A 25,652-nucleotide genomic window follows, 5' to 3' on the forward strand; every position below is an offset into this window, starting at 1 on the left:
TATTATTTTGTGCAAAAGTACTTAATAGTTGAAGACGATTTAAAAATATTTGCTGTTTATCGAAAAACCTGGTGGTGATGAATGTTGTGTAAGATTGGTTTTTTGAGGAGGAAAGTTAAAATATGTATGTTCAAAATTAAAACAATGAATGAAAAATGTTATTAATATATAATTAACTGGAAAGAAACATACATACTAAAATAAATAAGTCAGTATTTTTTTTATCTTGCATAACAAATATTTATAAACCTTACCCTGTTTTTTTACATTTCATTTGAATTTTATTTATAAAATTCAAATAATAATAATAATTAGATTTAAAATTGATAAAAAATATTTTGTTGTCTTAGTAAACTGGTAGTGATATAGTCCTGGTTACAAAGTATAAAGAATTCTTCTACCTCCTTGAAATCTGAACAGGGTAACCGTTTTTAGAGTCCATCATAAAAGTATTGTTGAATTGTAGTTTTTTCAGATCGACATCTGAATGAATTTTGTAGTTTTTTATTACAGTTGCAACTATAATTTTCATTGACATCATTGCAAACGCATATCCTGAAACAAACATAATTGCATCACACCTTTTTAATCGAAAAAATTATTATCTTCATATTTACATTTAATGACTGAAAAAATATAGAAGTTGTTCGACTTCCTAGGTTATTCATCTAATGTCGCTTGGTCCGAGATACGTCCTTTCAATCATACAAATTATCCACACTTAATGTCAATAAAAAAAGAATAAAAAAATAATTTTTTTTGTCATTTCACTAGTGGTAGCAAATGTTTTTTTTTTGACAATTCTTAAAGTGCTAGCAACATGTATTAATTTCTACACGTTTGAGGTTTCATAAAAGTTTTGCGCATTTTAATATCCTTTGCTATTTTCACATTCTACGATCCAACTGTGATATGTCCTAAATGTTACCATGTACATTTCAAAAGCGTTTCTTTGTTAACGAAATTTCAATATTTGATTATGAAACCAAATGGCGTTTAATACCAAATATTCTATTTACTAGCATGCATATGATTTTCATTTCCTGTTTTTGTATGTACTATGCGGGGTACTTATCATATGCAGCAAAATAAATTACAATAGGAAAAGAACATATGTGCCCCAAAATAAATGAACGAAAAAAACATGGAATTGAGAAAGGATGAAAATACAAATAGGTAACCGAATTGCGAGATTGTAATGCAAGTATGAATTCGTTCAAGTTCTAAACAAAAATATTGTAAATTCAAAATATATTAAATACGCTATTACAATAAACTTCTTTTACTACATCCCTCATTTCTCCAGAACTCTTTCTAAAAGTATATTAAGTGGATAATTCTTCACGTTTTCAGACGTGTGCTTCTTTCTAACTTTTTATAGAAAAAGAGGTTCATATAATATTTCGAATCCACGTTCATTTTATTCTTAACGATAATTAAAAATTATTAAATGTTTTAATACAAATAAAAATAGTTAAATGAAAATAATACTTATTTAAAAAATCTTATTTAAATTTTTTTTCATTAGTTGTTCTGAACTCTTACACTTGATCGCTTCAAAATCTAACAGTAACAAGAATAGTAGTGATTTAAAAAAAAAATATATATATACATTAAAAATATAATGAAATTAAATACGGACATTTCTAGTTGCCTTGCGTATTGTTATATAATATTCGTAAATATTTTTTCATTGAATTTCTCTTTGAAGTGTATAAATGAAATACGCAAAACAAAAATAGTACATTCTTTCGTCCAATAGATATATAAAGAAAAATTCTATTCTATTAATTAGACAATCTGATGTCGCAAACGACAAGTAAAAAATAATGGAATATAATATTACTAACAACTAAATATACTTTTATAATTACCGGGACAATTTCTAGGACCCATGCTGAACGGAATATAACTGTACTTCGGTCTTTTTTCAATCTCTTCTGGTAGAAAGTGTTCAGGGTAGAAATCGTCTGGATGTTTCCAAAATCTACGATCTCTATGTACTCCGTAAATACATATAATTGTTGATGTCCCAGCTGGAAGTTTAATATTATCTAAAACAATAAACTATATAAATTCATTCGCTGTTCTTGGTAAAAAAATAAAATAAATAAATAAGACAGTTCAGTTTTAACAATAGGAAATGCATTTTTATAATAATTCTGTCTTTATTTACACTACTCATTAGTATGCAAGAATAACTATTTCAATAATAGATCCATACCTTCTAGTATTCTTCTTTTAGAATTAGACGTAAATTATGAATTATTAAATGAATAATGTTTAATCTTGTCATGTGTAATGAATGAATGTCCCGACAACGGCCTTGTCACCCCTTTCATGGAAATGTTAATAATTTTTTTAATATTGATAAAAATAGATTCCGCAAATAAAGAAATATTAACGTACAATCGTGCAGTATCATAGCGAACACTGCTTTTAACTTGCCCCGAACGAACTGATGAATCTTCATTAAATTTTCACATGCACAACTTCAGATATAAAAAAAAGAAAAACGTTTTGGAGCAAAAATGGATCAATTTGCTCAATATTCACTATTTAAGAAGCTGGGTTGATAAATAATTGGAACCTCCCTCTACTTTTATAAATAAATTAATATATTTTAATTGAGAGAAAACAAATAAATCGACTTCTAGTTTGACTGGATTGGGTGGGTTGAAGACTCGAATAAAATGATGTCATTGTTGACAAATCGTTTATGGTATTATTATTTCATGAAGCGCTATTTAATGAGACAAAAAAAAAATCAAAAGTTAAACATAAATATGAACGAATTGCCTACCGTGATTATTGACGTTTATGTTCATTAAATCCATGAAAAATTCATTAAAAGATTTAGATAACTTTTTCTTCTTCTAAACGGTAAGAAAAATTATAATTAAGACTTTTTAAATGACATCTTTTACGATATTTTAGGTGAAATCAACTCCATAGATTGTTACTAAAGAATATCAAGTAGAATATTTTTTACCCTATGGCAAAAATTTCTGCATGCTGTTCTTATTGTATGATTATTATCCAGTTTAATAATATATTTAAAAAAATGTGTGTCTTAGCAGATGGAAACCCAAAAATCTATTATTTTTCTGAGTAAATATATTTTCTCAATCATATTGGAAACTAATGAAATTGCTAAAATTGTACTTACCGAAATATAAAAAATTCAAAGAACAGAAAATTCTAAAAATAATAAAATTTGTATCTTGGAAAGTAGGAAATTATTGTTTGAAGTAGTAAAAAAGTTGACAAAAATTAAAATTTTAGGGTTTAACAAAAAAAAAAAAATCATTTATTTTACTATAAAATACGTGTAGGAAGGTGGCAAATAAGTTGATCTCAATTTTTTCCTTCTGATAAGGAACGAATGCAATCGGCCTCAATCATAATTTTGTTTTAAATTAACTCAAATGAGAAAACCATAAACATAAAAAATTAATTTAATCTTAATATATGCGAATAATATTTAATTTAATTAATAACTAATAGCGTACTTGATTCAATCTAATAAAATAAATTTTCAATATTACTTTTACGCTACGGTATTGAATAAAAAAAAGTAAACCATAATTACGATATTATAAGACCTAATAAATGCAGCCCCAACATAAACTTACTTCTATATTCTCTCAGCTTTCAACACAACGAACGGGAGATCAAAAAAGCAATTTTGAACTAACTAAAGGAATATTTTTTTATTTTTTATGTAGCGATACAAAATAAAAAAAATTCTTTCCCATTTCTGCGGCAGTGAGCCGACTATAATTTAGTTTAATTTTAATATTTCGTTTAATTTCTTTTAATATTGATAAAAATAGATTAATAACATCCATGTTATTTTTAAACTACACGCTGGTTAGAATTAAAAAATGCATTACTGTATTGCTGCTCTTAGAAAAATGTATGATTCAATTTACTCAACAATGATTACATAAAAATAATTTCACATTGCCTCCTGGATTTATGAATCTTTGTAATAGAATACATACGTGGATAACGATTATTCAAAACAAGATAGTTTTATCCATCCTCATATCTTACTAAAATGCTTTTTGCTGATTAATTATTTATATCAATTTTGCATATTTGTTTACAGAGAAGTGAAATTACATTTTTTTTAAAAATGCTACTAAGATTTTTGTGGGTATTTTTATAAAGCGTATTTTGCTGGATAAGCAGAACAACGTTTTTATAAAATGAAGTCAATTCTACAAATCCATAAGTTTCCGTTTACACAATAGTATATACTGTATGTTTTCCAAAACATGGTGTGCCCAAAACGTTTCCTGTATTAATATTATTATTATTATTACATAGTAGAAATTTAAATGATGCGCTTTTAAGTTTTTTCGCCTTTATGCAAGCGCAATGTTAATAAAAAAGAAATTAATTATTTACTTTATCTGTTTGATGGTAAATACAAACAAAATGTTATTATTTTTTGAAATTATTACTCACAAGTAATGAAAAAAAGTAAGTAAATAAAAATCTAAATGTACAGAAATCTTAGACTGTAAGCCTTGAGAATAAGAAACCAGGTGAATTGAATATTTTTTAAATCCGATGTATATATCATGTAAATATATATTATGCTTATATCATCCCGCGCGGGAGTTGCCACATTGAAGTTTGATTTTAAAGTACAATATGTAAATAAAAATACATACTAAAACTCACCATCTAAATATATATCTTTTTCAAGTCTACGACTAATCACTGGAATCGTATAATGGCGCAAAACCTCTTTAAGAACCATTTCCAAATACCGTAACTTAGGAAGATCAATGTACGTTATATCTTCATTGCTTTCACCTATGGCATCTACTATTTCTTTGTACACCATTTCTTGTTTATCTTTGTATATTCCCAGAATCATCAAAGCATAACTTACTGCTACTGCTGACGTGTCAGATCCCTGAAATAAAGTTTACAAATGTGCAGTTTTAAAAACTAAACTAAACTTAAACTACTTAAACTAAACTTAATTAAGGACAAAACCTCAGCTTTTCATGACTAATATAATTAGGAAAATGATTTAATACTATATATATACGCATTACCCATCATTTCTGATAGTATATAAACCATCAATTCGAGATTATAAGGACATTTTAGATTAATGTTTTATTACCAGATCCTTTAATATTATTACGACCAATTTATAATAAAATATTCAAATATTGGAAAGAACCCGAAATTTCAGTTTGGCTTAACGATTTTAATTAAAGGAAACAGGCCTTGCCTATGTCATAAAATTTTCGGGGACATCATATATAGTGTAGCTTTTTTCTTTGGAATTTTTCATCACCATCGTTATATGATGACTAGATGAAAATAATAATTAGTTATTATTGTTATCAACAGATTTGCTAAGTTATAACTGTGTAAAAATTTTGTATTTAAGAGAACTATTAAATATTTTGTACTTACACCAACAAACATATCTCCAACTTTAAAAACTAACTGATCATCAGCTAAATCTTTGAAGTGATCTAGAATTACATCAAGAAAAACTCTTTTCTTTTCTTCAGCTGTAAAAAAGATTACAAAAAAAAAAGTTAAAAGTTTATTAATAAAACTACTTATTTTTTTATGTATTTATTTTTATAACTATGAAATAAGTAAAATCAATATACACTTCTTAATAAACTTAAATTTAAATGTTTAAAATAGTTTCTCATCTCTCTTCCCGAAATATTAAAATTATATTTATACTTAATTCTCGCTCTGATAAGTGATGATTTCCAAGTAATAGTCGTTTTTATTCATTTTATCTCTTACTAGATCAAGGAATTGTGTCAAAATATATTAATTATCTTAAGAACCTAATAAACATAATTCATTTTTCTAGTAGATTATAGCTAGTCTGCCTGGATTTTGTAAGTATTTTAAAACTGTAAGATACATAAACAACAAAAGAGGAATTAGTATTTTAGATCACAAAAACTCTAAACTGTGAACATGTTTTGAATAGTACCAAAATCGTATGATTTGTAGAGTGAAAGAAAATTTTTTTTTGGATGGAAAAATAAGTATTAGCAAACCTTTTCCAAATATTATCGAAAACATGTATCTATTTCTTGAGAAAAAGTAAATGTTTTTCACCCATATTTACCCATTAAAAAATCTTCAATTCTCTTCAAAGATATATTAACATAATATTTTTTCCATTACTTGTTTATCAGAGAAAAATGTCTAACTTCCTCTAAGAAAGTAATCGTAGTATTATTCTATTAAATAACACTAATATAATTATTTTTTGTTTACTAAAATCTGATGTATGATTTAATCTGTTTTTTTATCCTGCAAATGAATAAAACTAAGAATCTTTCTATCACCCACCAGTTTTGAAAAAAATTTTAAATTTTAATTTAAGGATTTAATCATTTTTCAACGTATAGTTAACATTTTAAGCTCCTATATTGTATTTTGTTAGCTCATTTTTTATTTTATAACTTTGTTAACATAATTTGAAGCTACTTCATAATTTACTCCATAATTTGAAACTTCTAAGAAAGTAGTCGTCGAATTTTTCTATTAAATAATTAGCTAAAAGATATATTCCAGCTTAATATACGTTATAGAAAGTCAGACATATAATTGAAATTTAATTTTTTTTGGTAGATATTGTAAAGTACTAGCATGAATAATAACTTGTTTTACAGAATTTACCAGTAACGGAATCAGATGTGACACATTCTTCTTTCCGTGCCAATTTACGTTTCTGAATTATCTAAAAAAAAAAAAAATCATAACAGTAAGATAGTTTCAAAGAACACTCACATACACACACATACGCGCGCGCGCGGATATGTATATATATATATATATATTCATTGTTGTAATAATTGAAAAAAAAATTTTAAGTGTACAATTTTTATATATATCGTCTAACAAATAAAAGTGACAAATCTAGCGAAAATTTATTATTTGTTTAGGATACTTATCACAGTTGAAAAAAATGAGGTACCTACCTATTTAGATTATAAGAGAGAATTTTTTTCTAATTTATTTAACGTTATAAGATTATGAATACCTCTTTCCCGAATCTATGCAAATGTTGAATATATTTCTTGCACTCTTTTGAACGTTTTGTCATGTAATACAGAATATCTGGTTGAAGATATATTTTAAAGAATCTTTCTTTAATGATATGAACTGTCCTGAAAAGAGATTTAAATATTTCATTATAACAAGGTTTTTCTTTTAAAAAAAATCCTTAATAACTAATCATTTTACCTAATTTATAACTGAGTTTGTAAAAATCCCTACAATTCAATAACTACACAAAATGGAAAAGTACGCAATATATACCAATGATTCATGTATTATTTCCAAATATTTAAGAAAATAATTTCATAGATGAATGGGATATTATATAAATATAATACCCCATTCATCATTTTTTTACGATTTAGTGCTACAAATCCTTCCGTTCATTAGCGAATCATTAATCTCATTATGTTACACACACGTCATAATCTACTTCAGTGCATGAAAGTTCTATTTGCTTGTGCAAATTTTTTCTTCTTCAAGAAAATTTTATTAAATTCTTCGTAACGAAACAACAAATAACATAAAGTATAATTTTTAAATTCATTTAGGAAATTCCCTTTTTTAAAGAGTGTAAAAATTAGCAATTTCGTTTTATTACGATAGGAATGTTAAGATACTAGTAAGTTTATTTTAATGAGTTTCTAAACAACTTAATAAACTAAAATTCATTCATAATAATTCTAGATGCGTTAGAAATATACAACTAGAAAGCGTTATTTATTTATGATTAAATCGTATATTTTTCTTATTTTATGAGTCGCTGTACCGTAAAAATTGAATAAATAAGATTTTTTTTTAATAAGCAAAATTTTCTTTTATTCTGGCCTTTTAGAATTCGTTTTTTAAAAAATAATCTCCAAAATATTCTGTTGGAGCTCAGTAAACTAAATAATTAAAAAAAAAAAAACAAAAAAAAAACATTTTTCTTGTTGTATGTCAATAAATTGCAAAAGTAGGGACTTCATAAAAATATTTTCCTTGATTATATTCATCGTACAACTCTACAAAAAAAAAAAAAAAACAATGTTATTTGAATTGGATCAAATTTGAAGTTTTAAATATATATAAAAAAATGTCTAAACCAATCGTAACTTTACTTTTAAAAGTAAAAAGAAATTCTTACATCATTTAAAAAAAATCATAAGATTATTAATACACATTCAGTTTTTTTTTGACGTGTGCTGTATGGTTTACGTGTTAAATCTTTAGTAAACATTTTATTGCCATTATTGAAAATCGATTTAACATACATTACATTCTTGTACAATAATATTTATACAACTTTATCAATTTTTCTGTTACATTTTATTAATAAATGTACTCTACTTTTACCTATTAATTTTGTAGAGCACATTAATATTTTTTTCTTCTGTTCTTGAAACACCTCAGGAGGGACCGCTGTCAGGCATAAAATCAGTCGCTCCCAGGTGTCATGGCAAAACCCATCGGGTTGGTCTAGTGGTTAACGCGTCTTACCATATCAGCTGATTTGGAAAGTCGAGAGTTACAGCGTTCAAGTCATAGTAAGGCAGTTATTTTTACATGGATTTGAAGAATACTAGATCGTCGATACCGGTGTTCTTTGGTGGTTGGGTTTCAATTAACCACACATGATCGGCGATCCCTTACCGCTATGTCAGACTGATGCGGTCATATCTGCTAGACAGACATTTTGTCGTGCGCGTAGGGGAAACGATTTCCTTTTTACCAGAGAAATAGCCACTGGGGTTCCCCAAGGAGCAGTGCTCTCCGCGTTTTTGTACAATTTGTACGTGAACGATATGCCGCTGTCGGAAGGGGTCATAACGGCCCTTTACGCAGACGACACGGCATATTTCTACGAATCCGCAAATGTGGATTACGCGGTCCGGAGGCTCCAAAGGCAGCTGGACTTAGTGGAACCGTGGCTCGACATGTGGAGAATCAGGGTCAACGGTGAAAAATCGGTGGCCGTGGTGTTCACATGCAAGACACGAAAACCGGCCAGACAGCTGGAAAACTCAGGGGAGAAAATCCCATTTGAGAAAACAGTTAAGTACCTGGGGGTGGTGTTGGACAGGCGGCTTACCTTCGGCGAACATGTAAATTATGCGACCCGGAGGGCTAAGGCCGCCAGAGCCTCGCTATACCCAGTGCTGAACAGTGCCAGCCCGTACCCACTGGCAACTAAGCTTCTCATTTTTCGGCTGTACGTACTGCCGATTCTAACATATGCTTACCCGGCATGGGGGGCAGTGTTGAGCTCCTCGCTTCAAAAGAAGATCGAGGCCGTCCAAAACATCGCGTTGCGGACGATCTTTGGAGCTCTGTGGTTCGTCAGGAACGCCACTCTCCGATCTGATGCGAGATTTCAATCCGTGTCCGAGGTGGGGGTGGCACAGGCGCGCAGACTGTTCGGGAGAGCAGCTGTGTCCGAACACAGTCATCTTCGGGACATCTGCCGAGAGGACCCAACCCCGACAGCTGTAAGGAAGCGGCCTCACGCCGTACTGGACGAACCACCGTGATGGTGCGGTGCGGGAGCCGAGAATCGACAAACCAGGCTTAGGGGCCTCCATATCGCATGAGCCATAAACGGAATAGCGCGTCGGACGCGTTTCCGGGGTCGCGAGTGAATAGTTTTCGCGAGGTATACAGTCTGAAGAAAATACAGCAAAATACGGTAAGTCGCGCATAAAACAAAAACGCGGTCAAAATGTTTAATTTTTTTTTTTTCCGCGGTTGTTTTGTTCTGTTTCTCTTGTTTCAGAAACGGGAGAAACGTGGATGTGGAACGACTCGTCGTGCCGTCTTGGGAAACGGCCTTTCCTTCCTCTCATCCTGCCAGTCCAAAGGAAAGTAAAAATCAAATTTTTATTTTTTATTTGTATTTATTTATTTGTTTTACTTCTTTTTCTTCGTGTGTGTGTGTTCTGCTTCTTTTGTTGCAGATACCAACAGCCACCACAAAAACAAATGGTTTCTTCACTGCGGCCACGCGATCCCCCCAACCCCTTCTCGGCGGACACACGTGTGTCTGAAGGTTAATAATTACGTGGAGTGAATAATTTCTGTTTACTTCTTCTAAGAAAATCGCCGCCCCAAAACCGCGATCGCGAATAGGTATCACCATTTTGTAAGTTCCCTATTACCTTCCTTTCCTTTCAAGAAAGAAGAAAGAGGGAACGAGCCCAGCAGCCATCAGCCCAGCAGTCACAAGCCCAGCAGCCACCTGCCCAGCAGCCACTGACAGCACGGAAGAACGAAGAAACCTGCACTTTCCCCCGTTCAGCCCTTCGGGGCCTCGGGAATTTCAAGGTTAATGGTATGTAACTTCGATTACTACCAATTCTTGGAAAGTGCAGGCCAAAGAAGAACGAAGAGGTCTTCGGAAGAAGAAGAGGGAGAAGAAGAAGGAAGACCATCCACTCGTCTCAACATCACGGACTGGAGACCGGAACAGAGCCCAGCAGAGATGCGTCCTGAAGGGCAGCTATACCAGAAGCGGATGAAGAGCTTCTACACCACCTCTCCTTTAAAACTTACAAGTAGAGTAAAAGAAACCAGCAATTGCGACTCCTCCGGAGTAGGGGTCGCATTGCTTCCTCCTTATAATTAGTGCCCCGTTGTGGCGTATTCCTGCTAGCCTATTAAACGTTAGCACCGAAAGGACTTCAGTAGTCGGTCTGAAGGGGAATTGCGTCGGGAGGACAGGCTTCATAAGCCTAGCCTTCCGCGGTCGGCCCATAAATTGGGTTCGATAACGCTGGTTCAACAACGGATTGGAATGCAATTAAATCCGTCTTAAATTAACTAAATAAAAATTACCAAAACTTGAAAAAAATTAGACCCGCTATTTAAAATTAACCCTTTTAAAAAACAAGCCCGATTAGAATGATCCAGCAGCAAGGGACTCTGTCCAGGTTCTGCGATAAAGTAGGGAGTAATAAACTCCCGCCAACTTTGCATTCCATTCCATTCCAACCACACATCTCACGAATGGTCAAACTGAGAATGTACAAGACTACACTTCATTTACAATCATACATATCATCCTCATTCATCCTCTGAAGAATTATCTAAACGGTAGTTAACGTAGGCTAAACAGGAAAAAGAGAGGCGTCGTGGCAAAAAGCTCTTCACCTTCTCGTTCAGCTATGGCCGATACCCACAACTCTACACTACACAACTCCGCATATATTTCTACGCCGTCCTTCACTCCATGTCAGCAACTCAAACCTTGAAGGTCCCGCAGGCCGTCAACAGTAACAACCCGATCACCAGCTCTTACGTACGGCCCAGCTAGGGCAACCTAGGCTGCAGGCTACCTCCCAGTCCAAGACGAGCCACGCTTCGATCCACATAAATATATACAGGATAACCACCTTTTTTTAATAATAATGGATGCTGTAACTACTGCTAAACAGATTTTATTGTTAAAATATTTTGCTTAAAACGTTAATGTTTTTATTAAATTACGGATTACAATAATTGTTAACGTAGCTATTTTTCATCTTTGAACTATTTTTAATAGCATTCCGTTGTTTTAAGGTTTTTACATCGTAGAATAAACTTAACACAGATATATTTAAATAAACGTATATCCTATGTGTGGAGGTACTCAATTGTTGAATGTGTAGGTAAGAATATACGTCATTTAAGAAGTTTTAACTGTCAAATTAATATTTCTGTAATTTTAATAATATTTCTTAAATTCATATGAATTTAATGCATCACTTACCAGACTACATATTTCGCAAAATCTGATGTGTTATCTATCTGCTCAGAAGTCTTGACGTTCATTTGTGTACCTGTATGTGAAACGTAAAACTTCAAATAACTTAACAAATACTTTTTTTAATTTTAATGTTTTGAATGTAAAAACGATTAAACATGGTAGCAGACAATGTAGTTTTTAATATAATATCTCTGCTAGTATTGTGAATGAATAATCAAAAAAATAACGTTTTTTTTCTTATGTTGAAAGATTAAAATAAATAATGGGCTTTGTCTTAGATACCCATTTTGTGGTTCATTTATTTGATAGATCACTTTACTCTTTCGCTGAACTGGCGGTGAAAACTTTCTTCGTGTATTGGACAGTTTGAAAAATAAGAACCTGTGTTTCATTTGTTGTAAGAACTGCTTTGCTATTATTTTAATTAAATTATAATTATAAATATGGTTCTATTTTTTCTACAAATTATTTCTTAAAGAATTCAAACTATTAGAATTATGTAACACAATTCGAGAGTATAATGTAAAATGAATCTTAATATTAAGTAATTTTAAAAATAATTTTGAAGCTAAACGTTTACTGAAGAAATTAAATGTTCAAATAATATGACAAAGAACATAAATTTATTTAAATTACAAGTAATTTAGAACAAAATACGAAGCAAAAATTGCATACCCAGGAATAGAATGATTGAAAATTTTTGATAACTGTTGATAACTGCTGCTTTTGATAACTGCTGATAACTGTTTTTATTGAAAAATACCTTAATATAAGTTATATGAGTTATAAAAATGTAATTAGATCATTTTTATTTTTCAATTACCACAAAGTATATCCAGGGTCGTTCTTGCGACATATTCGTGCATATCAAATGGAGGTGCATCAATTTTCTCTTCCAATACGTTAACAAGAATTTTACTTTCTTCATTAAAACATTTTGTAAAACTTTCTAGTATTTTTTGATTGAAGGTGGGATTAACCATCTTACGTAACTGTTTCCAATTTTCTCCTATAAAAAAGATTAATAAAGACATAAATAAAAAAAAAAAATTTCGGTGTTGATGAGACACTAGTGGCAGTATATGTAGGTACAGTGGAAGTGTCGTAACAGATTGACAGGGCTAGAAAAAAAATCAGTATTATTACAACAAAAAAAATAACAATTATAATGATAATTACATTAGAAATATAATGAGATAATATTTGTTTAATAAAATAATTAAAATTTCAATGATAATTAAATTCTTAATTTCTGATTATTCTTTCTTTATTCATTCGTATATTTTTCATTTTATTCAAAAAGATTTTATGTTTCAATAAAAAAAATTACATTACACTAACTAAAATACAAATTAAATTCGGTACATAATAAACAATATATTGTAAAACTATAACTATAACTATTAATTTACCAATTAATTAATTCAATTATTTGGAGCAGCTATCTTTATTTTAAAATTTTAAGATATGTTTTGAGAATAATTTATAAACAATCACTTAATGAATCACCTTTATAAAAAAAATTGCTTTTTTGTACATGTTTTTGAAAAAAAAATAAACTCATTACCAAATTTTTCTTCTACGTCATATCTGTTCGTACATGAATGAAAATGCAGGTTTTCTGAAGCTAGTGGAAAACCTTTTTCCTACTAACCGTAATTTAATTCCAATTCGTATGATGTAATATGCACTGATAAAAATCAGGTTATAGAATTAATAATGTAACAGCATTTTTTGGATAATTCTGTGGGCTAGATGCTAACCGCGTTTTGTACGGACAGAACAAGAAAAAAATGTAAGCCGTAACAATTAACCTTATAATAAAGTATTTTTTTATATTAGGAAAACCAGTCTTAGAAAAGTCTTTTTTATCTCTGATGTATTGTTTACAATTCTATGTTCAACGCAAAAGTTAACGAACTTAGTATTAATATTAACTAACTTCCGAAGTATAACATGTTTTGGCAAAAAAAATTTCAATACACCCACAATTCAATAAAGCCACCAAAGGTGTTTTAGAGATTTTGCAACTTTTTCATTAACGTTGTTTGAATTAAAATAAATTCTTCATGGTTCCTATCTGAAGTATTAATTTAAAAAAAAAAATAATAAACTCTGTCCAATTTGGATTGCACTTATATGTAATAATGTATGACTGAACATAACAAAAAAATATCTTACACTTTTAATACATATATATGTGAAATTTTCCCAAATGTAGCCGATAAAATACGTTTTTGTTTTAATTCTTTCGGATTTTTTAGACATCTATAACGTAGTTTATAGTGGATATAACGATCAGTTCTTAACTATGATTATATTTAATGTAAGAATAGATTAATCCTTCAAACTTATTTTTATCATAATATTAACAAATTAAATTCTTATATCATATAACATTTTTATTCAATAACATATAGAAACAGATTTAAAGTAGTCATGAAATAATTATTTTAGCAAACGTCAGGAAACAAGTTTTTCTCATGTAACTATCGTCGTAATAACAAAACAGAAATGAAAAAAGTTAAATGAAGATATATTCTATAGTACACAATAATACTGATACTCAACAAAATTGTAAGGTTGAATACGCAGACAAGATCTTAGACCAATTGTCGGCTTCACTGTTCGCTAGGCATCTAGCAGATAAATGGAAAACTAAACGTAGCGTGGTAAGATTTGTTATATAGTATGATTTAATCGCCTGGCATTTTTAACAAAGAGGAACAAAGCTTGTCAACATTTCTGAATTGTTCATGATCTAAACCTGATGGTAGGAATTAGAATTCAGATATCAGTAACAAAAATTAACAGGGAAAAAGATTATCTATGTAAGTTAGAAATAAATTTAGAACATACATAAAATAAACTTAACGTAAAAAAAAATTAAGAATGAATTCGAACTTATTTTACCTGATGCAATCAAAATTCCATCTATTCCTTGTTTAAAATATTCATAACACGGATCTTTGTTTGTTGCACATTCGCTTGTCAATATTGCCTGATCAAATAAAGAAAAAAAGTAATTTTAAACATTTATTTCATTCCTAATATAGTGTGATATATACATATATATATATATAAATATATATATATATATATATATATATATATATGTATATGTATATCTATAAGTCTATTTCCTCCATACCATCTTAATCCTTTAAATTGTAACTGGTAGTTAAGCTACTGTTCAAAGATTACCACCTCTTCTACTCTTTTATAAGATCTACTTTATAACACTATCCACTACTATAATCCTTTTCATAATTTCTTTCACTTTCTTAAACCAGTTTTTTCGTAGAAGTTCTCTTTTTTTTAACCCCTACTCCCCTGAGCCGGACATATAGTTAAGTAAAACTCGACCCAGGGAAACATCCTTAAAATCTAAGGGAGCCTCCCCACCAACCGGCAGTTCGGCCCCCCCAGTTGGATCTTTTCTCTCTTTGCCTGCATCCAGGAAGGGGCAACTGAGCCCGACTATGTCGTTCCCAGAATCCCATCCGGCGGGTGGGTCTCGGTCTTTTATTTCCCAGTGCTAGTAATCTCCCTCGGAGTCCCCAACCCTTCACCGGAATAGGGCTGTCCGCCCTTCCTACGCTAAAAGCTACGACGTCTCCCCTCAGTGACCTTAGCGTGTAACAATTTCATTGAAAACGTGTAGAAAGCCCTCCATTTATCCTCTGATGCCAACATGAAGATCACCAGGTTCTCAGGTCGTAATCTTTTAATACCTGCTTGGATTCGGCATAAGTGGCATTATTCACACACACTCAAATATGGTGTGCTCTACTGTGTCCTCTTCGCTGCAAAACATGCAACAGGAATCACGTCTACCAAATCTGTTGAGGTAATGTACATATATCCCGTGCCCGTAAAGCATTTGTGAAGTAAAGAAGTTCATCTGTCCGTGTTTTCATTACATCCAAGTATCTAAGTCAGTAATTAATCTCTTAATCCAAGCAGCGTCATTTCCTGTCATCCATCTTTCTAGCCATGCTTCACCCACAATTGTCTCAGCCTCGTTCTTCCCCATGCCCTCATAATGAAGCTCGGGCTCCCTAATCTGTAGATTAATTGGCAAAACTAAGGCCAAAACTCACGCCGAACTGTATGACATTGTTCTACATCCTGTAATGACGCCCAATAACGTACGCCGATGAATGCTCTTCAGACGTACCTGGTTCCTTCTGACTCTCACTGCTGCACCCCAAACCGGGGCAGAATATAGAAGAACGGTAATAGACGACATTATTAGCCTACGTCTGGATGCCCGCGGGGCCACCCGATAGAATTTCTCTTGGTCTCCTACACAATTTAAAAGGTAATGCTCATTCGGGAAATTGTTCCTACACAGCTGTTTTACCTCAAAGATGTTAAAACATGGAGAACGTGTATTAAATTCATACCAGCCGTTTCTAACATCTCTTAAAATATTGTTCTTGACTTCTTAGAATCAGAAGGCCGACGTAGGTAAAAACGAAATATGTTAGAATTACTTACTTTAAAAGTAATTCGATTCATGTTGATTATACCTCTCCCAGTCATTATGGAGAAAACAATAAAGGATTCATTCGTAATGATTAAAATCATCTGCACTTTGTATGTTAAATTGCATCAATATAATCAGCTAGATAAAGAAGATCAACTCACCTAGTTGATCTTGTGGTGAACTCTTCATCGCAAATCAGCTGATTTCGAAATCGAGAGTTCTAAGGTTCAAATCCTAGTAAAGGCAGATTACTTTTATCCGGATTTGAATACAACATAGTGGATACCGATGTTTTTGGTGGTTGAATTAGAATTAACTACACGTCTCAGGACTGGTAAAGCCAAGACTGTACAAGACTGCACTTCATTTACATTCCTATATCATTCTCATTCATCCTCTGAAGTAATACTTTAATTTATGGTGGTTCTCTGATATGTTGTAGGATAATAGAAATTAGAATCATAAATATAAAATTTAAATTTAAATATTAAAATATTGATACAGTATCTAAAGATACTGAAAATTAGATACTGATCATTAGAAAAGAAACTTTTCTAATGGAATTATGTTAACGGAGATCGCAGTAATGAAGCACACACCAATTCCTCTTTTTTTTCATCAGTAGATTGGCTGTATTTATTAACCACACAACTAGCTTCCAACAACAACACTTATACTTAGAAATTGACATTTTGGTTGGCGGATCAACATCAGGAAATTCAGCTCTGAAGTATTGTATGGACTCTGCTAGATTGTCAAATGCCATGGACCATGCACAACATTTAGCTTTTTATTGAGTTATAAATCCAATTTTAACAATTAAATATTTACACAGGAAAGTGAAGCAACGTTAATTATTAACTTGTTTTATTAAATTTTTTAATTACTTTGTAATAAATAATATAAGTGATTTATCTAAAATTGATGTTCTTATTTGAAAGTCGTAATTTTTTTGTAAATGCGAACATCCTAGAAGGTAGACATTCACAGTTCCTTTTTCGGTTTTAAAGTTTTAATAGAATCGGTGGGGAAATGGCAACTGATATTAAATCAAAAGCGTACACCTCTTCGTGGGACACATGGTATATATATTAAATATGTTTTTATATTTTAATAACATGTTTAATATATTAAAGTGTGCAAAACTGTGAAGGTTATTAAAATAATTTCTTTTGACTTATAAATATTTCTTTACAAGTTATAAATTTTATAAGTATTTTATTTTCTTTCTTTTAATTTAAGGGTAATTATTTCATTTATTTTTTATTTCCTATTTTGGGGTTAATTATATCTTTGTTATTTCCTTTTAGTTATAAATTTGTTGCATTTGTTTATGTTAGGTTTTTTATGTTTTTCTGGGTTTGGGATTTATTTTATTATAATTGCGAATATTATCAATTTTTTATATATTTATATAATATTTTTAATATTAATAATTATTAATCAAATGTTATAAAATACAGGGTACAGAAAAAAGCAAAACAGGAATTTTAATTTTATTAAAAAAGAATTAATTAATATAACAATTCGTATGCAAAAGATAAAACGATATTATATAGCTTGTTAATTTTCATCTACGTAAATTCCATAAAATTTTTTTTTTTTTTTTATTTACATCTTGCGAATTTTTACCTGACAACTTTCATGAATGAAGGTTTCTCTAAAAACTATGATTTTAGCTTTTGAAAAATCACACGATTACGTTTTAACTTCGTAGAATTTCTATAATTTTAATGTTAATGTTTGTCAGTTAAAGATTACATAAAACAATTGGACAATTTTGACGTCGTTTACATTAAAATTTTGAATTAATATTTGTGCAGCAAAGACAATTAAAAGTTTTGGTGAAAGAACAGTCAGCAGGATAAGTGGTAAAAATATATATAATGTTTCTAACGCAAAGCTGATGACCATTGCGTTTTATAATTTTAGAAGTTATAATAAAATGATGTAAGTTAAATAACTTTTCGAATATACTAAAAATTCGAAATAAAACAGGAGATTACTAATTAGATTGTAAGTACCAAGAAAAATGTTACAACGATTAATAAATTTTGGTTCTCAATCTTTTTGATAATTGAAGTTGTGCCAGATTACAAAGTTTAAAAATTAATCTAGGTGGAATGAATTTAGAAATTAAGTTTTATTTATAAATAAGAAAATAATAACTTACTATAAGTTTATAATTTTATATGTTTAAATAATGTATAATTGAATGAATATTACCAACCATATTTAATACATTGAATTCAAGTCGTTTACCAATAAATTTTAGGGCCAATAAAACACTACTTACGTAATACTTGTAAAAAATATATGAAATTTTATTTATTTCAGTTAAATTCATACCTTAATATGTCTTGGTTCTGCCAAAAATACCTTCAAGTTTGGTCCTAACCAGAAACGAAATGAGCCTCCATATTCTTCAATTAGTTGGTTTGTTTTAGAAATTAGTTCTGAAAAGCAAATAAACAAGAAAAATGGAAAATATGTGTACTAATTATGTTCATATTTATTTATTAACTGTCTGAATCGAAATCATCAAAAAATTGTTTATATTAAATATTAAGAAGCAGGATTTTGCTTTTTTTTTAATTACATTTATAATTAAATTGCAAGTAATTGTAAGGAGTGCAATTTTTAAATTATATATATATATATATATATATATATATATATATACAGAGTGCATGGCTACGTTTTTCTGGGACCTTAATACCCTTTATTCTCTGTGAAAATAATGGTAAAACAGTTATAAACACATGTCAAAAAATGCATCGTTTGAGAGTTATGGCTACTGAAATTTTCGCTTGATTTTCAGCTACCCCGGTGAAATGAGATCCTACTGAAATTTTTAAGACATTACTTAGGGGCAAAATTAGTTATTTCTTGTTGCTGTTGAAATAAAAAAAACGAATAAAAGAAATCTCAGAACCTAAAACTATCTGCAATAGTGTTTGAGAAATCTGGGGTGAAACCCAGTAATTTGAGGTTAAAAATCCTGTTTCTTATATTTGACGTGTAATAATTTTTTTAAACGGAAAATAAACTTATAAAAATTTTGTACAGACTTTATTTCTGAATAAAATTACTTATAAGTTGAAGAATACAAAAGAAGTTACAAAAAATTGAATTTTGTTTAGAAACAGTGTTATACTATATTTGTCTGAAAAGTACTTATTTAATGTAAACAAAAACCAATTTTTTTTAATTTTGTGAAAAAATTCTAAAAATAAAATTTACTGTTAAAAATTGCTGTAAAAATATTAAAAAAACACTGAAAATTACAAAAATTGTAAAATAAAACTAAATAAAAGTTACATAATATTTTTTTTAAATTAATGACAGGAATACATTAAATTAGGTAAAAAATTATTATATCAATGTTGTCAATAAAATAACAACAGCTGATCAGCAATAAGAAATATTGTGTTAGCGTTTAAATCATTCTGTAATGTACATTACGTTCATCGGGAACTGTAAAGTGTGCTGTTGTTAGCGAAAGTCTTCTGTGAATTTTAGTGTGAATATGATCAGTTTGCTATTGAAGTAATGCCGTACTTATTTACAACAGATTAATACGCTGACATTCCGGCCTCCGTGGCGTGAGTGGTAGTGTATCGACCTTTCATCCGGAAGTATCGTGTTCGAAACCCGGTCAGGCATGGCATTGTCACACGCTACAAAAATTGTCATTCATCTAATCTTTAAAGTAATACCTAACGGTGGTCCCGAAGGTAAAAAAAAAAAAATAAATACGATGATGTGGTGTTGTTCATTTTTATCGTGTTTAGTGGTAATTGTACAACTGCTGCTGTAGAATATGGAACACGTTTTCTGAATAAGACTCTAGATCTCATAACAACTAGCCTGACTTTTCACAATCTTCGGGAAACAGGTTCACTACCTAGAATTCGTACCATCTACGAACGATCTGTCCAAAACGACCGATGTATTGATGAATTTATTATCGATGCAGTTTAGCGCAGTCCAGGCGTCAGTACAGGCCATCATTCTAAGCTGATCAGAGTTTAACTTAAATGTCCAGATCTACTTTCACTTCCTTCAAGAAGAATTGCCTCAGCTGCTTAAAGATGTTCCTCTAGTGTTGAGACGCATAGTACATTTCCAGCAAAAAGTGGGCCTCCACTCATCACTTGTGCCATTTCCAGTCACTTAAACCATCATTTCCCTGAGAATAAAATTGGTCGTAGAGGTTTGCCCTGGCCACAAAGATCGCCTGATCAACCACCTTAAATTTTTGTTTCAGTGGATGGATGAAAAATATTGTAAACAAAAAAAAAACATTCTCATTAGGAAATAATTGTCCGTAATATGGATGTGGTTGAGTAACATAAGACCCTAAAGAACTAAAACCAGCAACAGCTGCAGTAGAGAAACGTACCCTGAAATATGTTGAAAATTGCGGGCTCATTTTTGAAAATTTATTATAAACTGATACGTATAATACGCATTTTGGTTTAGTGCACTGATTCTACATAATTCAAAATTTACTAAATTACCTTTGTTTTACTCAACTTATCTTACATTCTTATGTTCAGAATTAATTTCGCTACAACTTTTAATAAAAATTATTATGTGGTTATTACCAATTTAACAAAATTATTGTACGTCAAACATAAAAAAAAATTGTTTTTCTCCCAATTTATTGGTTTTTACCCCTGGTTTCTCAAACTATTGAAGATAGGTTTTGCAACCTTTTTTATTCACTTGTTTAGATATAAAATCAATAGAAAATCACAAATTTTTTCGTTTTAATTAACGTCCTACAAATTTCAGTACGACCTCATTTCTTCGGAGCAGCTGAAATTCAAGTGAGATATTTCATTACCCATAACGCACAAATGAAGTATTTTAGGATAAATATCATCTATAGGACTTTTATACATAATTTTCATAAGTCGAAAATGTTGTAAAAATCCCGGGGGAATTCATGGAACATTCTGTGTATAATTTGTATACACATTTGTATTTTAATTGAATATTACAATATTTCATATGATACAAACAATCAAAAAATTCACGGTACAATCTGCAGTAATATGGAACAAGATTAGGTGATAATGAAAATTATTATGAGTTATATTTAACAGTTATTAAATAAAATCTTAAATATGAATGTTACCCGGAAGGGATGACTCCAATTGCCTACGCTGATAATTTGACCCTCGCGATAGTGAGGTGGGGGTGGCTGACGCTGCGAACGCCGCTATCGCTAAGATTGGAAGACGGATGACGGAAAATGGGTTGCAGCTGTCCCGAAGGAAATCTGTTTTCGTCCCGCTGGCGGGGTGAAGGGTGCTGGCGCCCATCGCGATCAACATCGACGGAAAAGTGGTCCAGTCGCGGGAAACCACCAAGTACTTGGGAATGAAGTTGGACCACAAGCAATCGTTCACCAATCATGTGAAAGGGGTTAGTGAGAATGCGGGACGGATGGTGCAGCGACTGGCTAGTTTTCTCTCAAACATCGACGACCACGAGCATCGTAAAAAAGGCTGTACTCACACGTGGTCAATGCAATACTTCTCTACGACGTTCCGGCGTGGAAAAGAGCCATGGCCATGGGGCACCAGAGGAGAATCCTAGAGGGAGTAGAGCGCCGCATGGTCCTCAAGGTGGCATTAGCATTAGCCTTGGTTTCAACAGAGGTGGTGCTGGTGATCACGGGGCAGCAACCTCTTCAGCAGCTAGCCGAGACTAGAGTGCTGAGCCACCGGGAAGTTCACAAACAGGACATGAAAGCGGCCCTTTTCCGGGATTGGTAAGCTAGGTGGGATGTGTCCACCACGGATAGGTGGTCGAACCACCTTATCACGGATATAAAGCCATGTGCTAGTCGGAGGTTTGGTGAGCTGAACTGGCTCACGGAATTTCTGACCGGCCATGGGGTCTTCCGCGCCTACCTGTGTGATCGGATGACCCTTACTGGCCTTACTACGGCGACCCGGATGCCCCAGAATACGTGGTGTTCTGGTGCCCGCAGTGGGTTGATTACCGACAAGTTTGCTCGGCGATTGCCGGACCGCTCAGCGTAGAGAACATCATCGCCACCATGTTGCGAAGCTCCAGGAGCTTCGACATAATCCCAGGGTTCGTAGCGATGGTACTTCAGGAGAAGGATCGGGGGGCTCCGGGATGAGAGACAGCCCTCTGCGGAACTGCCGTTTGCACATGCTTGCACGAGAGGCATGAGGCACGGGGACTCTCGCACCCCCGAGCGAGAAAGACCGAGTCCCGGCGGGGATGCTCCACTTAGGGTGTCCCCGTTAGAGACATTGGCACAAAGACCGAGTCCCGGTACCCGGAGTGGGATCCAGGGAAAACATAGCCGGGCCTGGTAGAACCTACTCTGGGGGTTTGAGGCAGACGGAAAGTGAGATCCGACCGGCGGGCCGAGACGTGGAGGCCCGTAAGAATAAAGGACATTCCCCTGGGTTGTGTAATACTTAACTGCATGATCTGGCCCAGGGGAAAAGAAGAAGAAAAATAAAAATAAAATATGAATGTTTGGTTATCCTGTTGAACAGTCGACAAATGTGAAATTATGTACTGTGTTTGTTTGTGGGATTGAAATTTTTGTACCATTTATTATAAATTTCATACATTATTTATTTATTTATTTAGGTATATTTGTTGTATGTACAACAGAAAAACAATAAAAGTTGAAGTAACATTATTATCTTGTAACAACAAAGTAACTTTAAAGATGTATGTTGTCTTTCAGAAATTCATATTGTTGTCCCCAAGAATGAAGCAAAGTTTTTAACTTTGGATCATCAATTTATATGTTCCAACAAAAATCATTCGGGAGGATTTATTTCAGGCGTACTATCCAAGCGTTTAGCCTACCTCAAATCAATTGATTTGTTGAGAAATTTTCAATTCAGCTAATAAATAACAGTGTTGTTAAAATGCTCTGGTGATTCTTCATATTAGAAAATAATACATGTTCAATTGTTTAGAAAGACACCTCTCAATGATGTGCTAACTCATATTTACAGCGTTTAAGTAATCATAACTCGTGTAAGTTTTTGATTGAAAATGTTAAGTCCAATAAAATTTTGTCTAAAATGCTTTATCAGCCATTTTCTGAAAAATGATACATAAAATTGGTTCCAATATCAATTTTTATTTCGTAAAATGCACCAGGAGTTAACGTATAATTTTTTTTTTTTATTAATCGCTGTCACAGATGAAGTAGCAGATTTCATTAACCATTGTAAGGTACTATTTATTTCTGTAGATATCATGGAATTGCAATTTTCCACTAGAAAAACTAACTCATACATATGTTTAAATACTATTTTTCACAAAGTATATGCCGCTAACGGTAAACCAGAAACACATTGAACATCGTGCTATTAACATATTTTACTTGAATAAAACTGCAAACAACTAATGTAATGAATTTTATTGCTACTTCTACTTTGTGGAAAGCAGAGGTAACATTTCGTACTGATGTTTTTTATGGAGTATAAAGGAAAATTCATTATCTACACTTTTCCATTCGTGTTAATGCTTACACTGTTTTAAACAGTGTAGGTAAAAATTAATGATGGTCAATTTTATAATTTAAAAAAATGATTACTATGAGTTTTAATTACAGATGTTTATTTTATTTTTATATCACTTAGTTTTATATTATCAGGAGACACAAATCTCTGAAGAATCATTGTTTAATAAAACTTATTAAATAAAATTTCATAGATAGATTAATTGTACTTACTATGTACATCCAGACCAAAAAATAAATGAGCATTTCCAATGATAGGCCATATCGGTGGACCGGGGATTTTTTTAATTATTCTTTCTATTCTAATTATTCTCCAGGTATGCCAAGCTAATGAAGTAACTAGAAGTATCATGATAGCCCAGAATATTTTGTAGCATATAATATCTAAATCTTTTCCTACTTTTGACATCCACGCCGCTGTAAAAAAAGTAAAAAAATCAATTAAACAGCTGTACAAAAATCCGTCAAATGCTGATCTTCCAGGTAGAAAGGAGAAAATAAATGACTAAAAAAGATCAATTTTTTATGAAAGCAAAGTTTATAAAAATCAATTTTACAATAACAATTAATATTAAAATTAATAAATTTGTTTACAGTAAAAAAGTTGTTCGTAATATGTTTATTTTAGTTTAAATTAATAATTTATATATAGATTTAAATCTAATACATATTAAAGATAAATTACCAGTAATAGGGTACACGTATATCTGAATTATCAGCACCCTACATAGATTTAACAATTGGAGAAACTTACAGCACGGTAAAACTAATTTGAAATTTTTAAATTAATAAAAAATTGATTACTTGTTGATGGTTAGAAAATATTAAAAATGTTAACGATTGTTACATAATTACTTCAGTTTGAAAGTATAATATTCATTCACAATTCTGAGAATCAGATTATTTCCACTTCGAAGAATGAGCCAATTTTATGAATAAATTTTAAAATTAGATTGTCTATTGTTTAAAAATGTGAAGTCTTCTGAAACACCGGCAACCTTAGCTAAAATTTTGATAAAACATTTGTTAACAATATTCATCAAATAATAAGCTGCTTATCACCGACCTTTTGAAAAATACTTTATGACACAAATGAAGTATTAATTATGCTTTTACTTTAAAATAAGAATAAAATGCAAGTATTTGTAACAGATAATCAATACTGATTTTTTTTTTCTTTCTAAATTTAATAAGATTAATGTAGTACTAAGAGTTGAAAACAAAAACCACTTATGAAAGATACTGAATTTGAAAAAGATATATATCTAATAATACATAAATAATGAATTCAGTCAAATTTTGTGTGCAGGAAAGATTACATAACAATACATTTTTGACGCCATTGTATTGGGACTAACAGATTGAATTATAATAGACAGAATCGATTTCATCTTTGGGTCAAATAATCAACTCTAATCCATAAATTACCATTTTAATTAAATAAAGCTGAAAATTACTCAAATAAATAATTGTAGCTTTTAAATTAAACTTTTTTTCGTTGAACTTACTAAATAATATCACTAATTTGTTATATCACACTTACGTGGCATGTTTGGATCCATATTTAAACAGGGCGATAATGTAGATGTGTATTCTAAGTCAGCAGGGAAAGAACTGCTATGTTCTCTTGATATCAACTTATTTATTACGATTTTTTAGGATATGACATTGTAAAGACCTTCACGATAATAACACCGTGCTAATATTAACTGTTTCTCATCATTTAATCATTTAATAAATTTTCAAGAATTTTAATAGTATTATTCAAATTCAAATAAAAAAATGGTTAATAGACGATAGATCATTTAAGACAACTTTATTTTATTATATAT

General features: G+C 31.1%; 1 protein-coding gene across 1 annotated transcript in view; it reads right to left on the reverse strand.

Annotated features, from left to right (window-relative positions):
• Window positions 1-397: 397 nt before the first annotated feature.
• The window catches only part of LOC142328297 (cytochrome P450 4C1-like), a 32,951-nt gene continuing 7,696 nt past the window's right edge, over window positions 398-25,652 (reverse strand). Inside the window, exons 2-12 of the mRNA XM_075372003.1 lie at window positions 24,034-24,237; window positions 18,633-18,739; window positions 14,705-14,792; window positions 12,615-12,800; window positions 11,795-11,864; window positions 7,055-7,181; window positions 6,691-6,751; window positions 5,449-5,549; window positions 4,696-4,933; window positions 1,875-2,054; window positions 398-555 (exon numbers count right to left, since the gene is read on the reverse strand). Coding sequence (XP_075228118.1) covers window positions 398-555; window positions 1,875-2,054; window positions 4,696-4,933; window positions 5,449-5,549; window positions 6,691-6,751; window positions 7,055-7,181; window positions 11,795-11,864; window positions 12,615-12,800; window positions 14,705-14,792; window positions 18,633-18,739; window positions 24,034-24,237 — 1,520 coding nt within the window. The remainder of the gene's footprint in view (window positions 556-1,874; window positions 2,055-4,695; window positions 4,934-5,448; window positions 5,550-6,690; window positions 6,752-7,054; window positions 7,182-11,794; window positions 11,865-12,614; window positions 12,801-14,704; window positions 14,793-18,632; window positions 18,740-24,033; window positions 24,238-25,652) is intronic.

This window comes from Lycorma delicatula, chromosome 7 (assembly GCF_047948215.1).
Source record: "Lycorma delicatula isolate Av1 chromosome 7, ASM4794821v1, whole genome shotgun sequence".
In the NCBI taxonomy this organism is placed as follows: domain Eukaryota; kingdom Metazoa; phylum Arthropoda; class Insecta; order Hemiptera; family Fulgoridae; genus Lycorma; species Lycorma delicatula.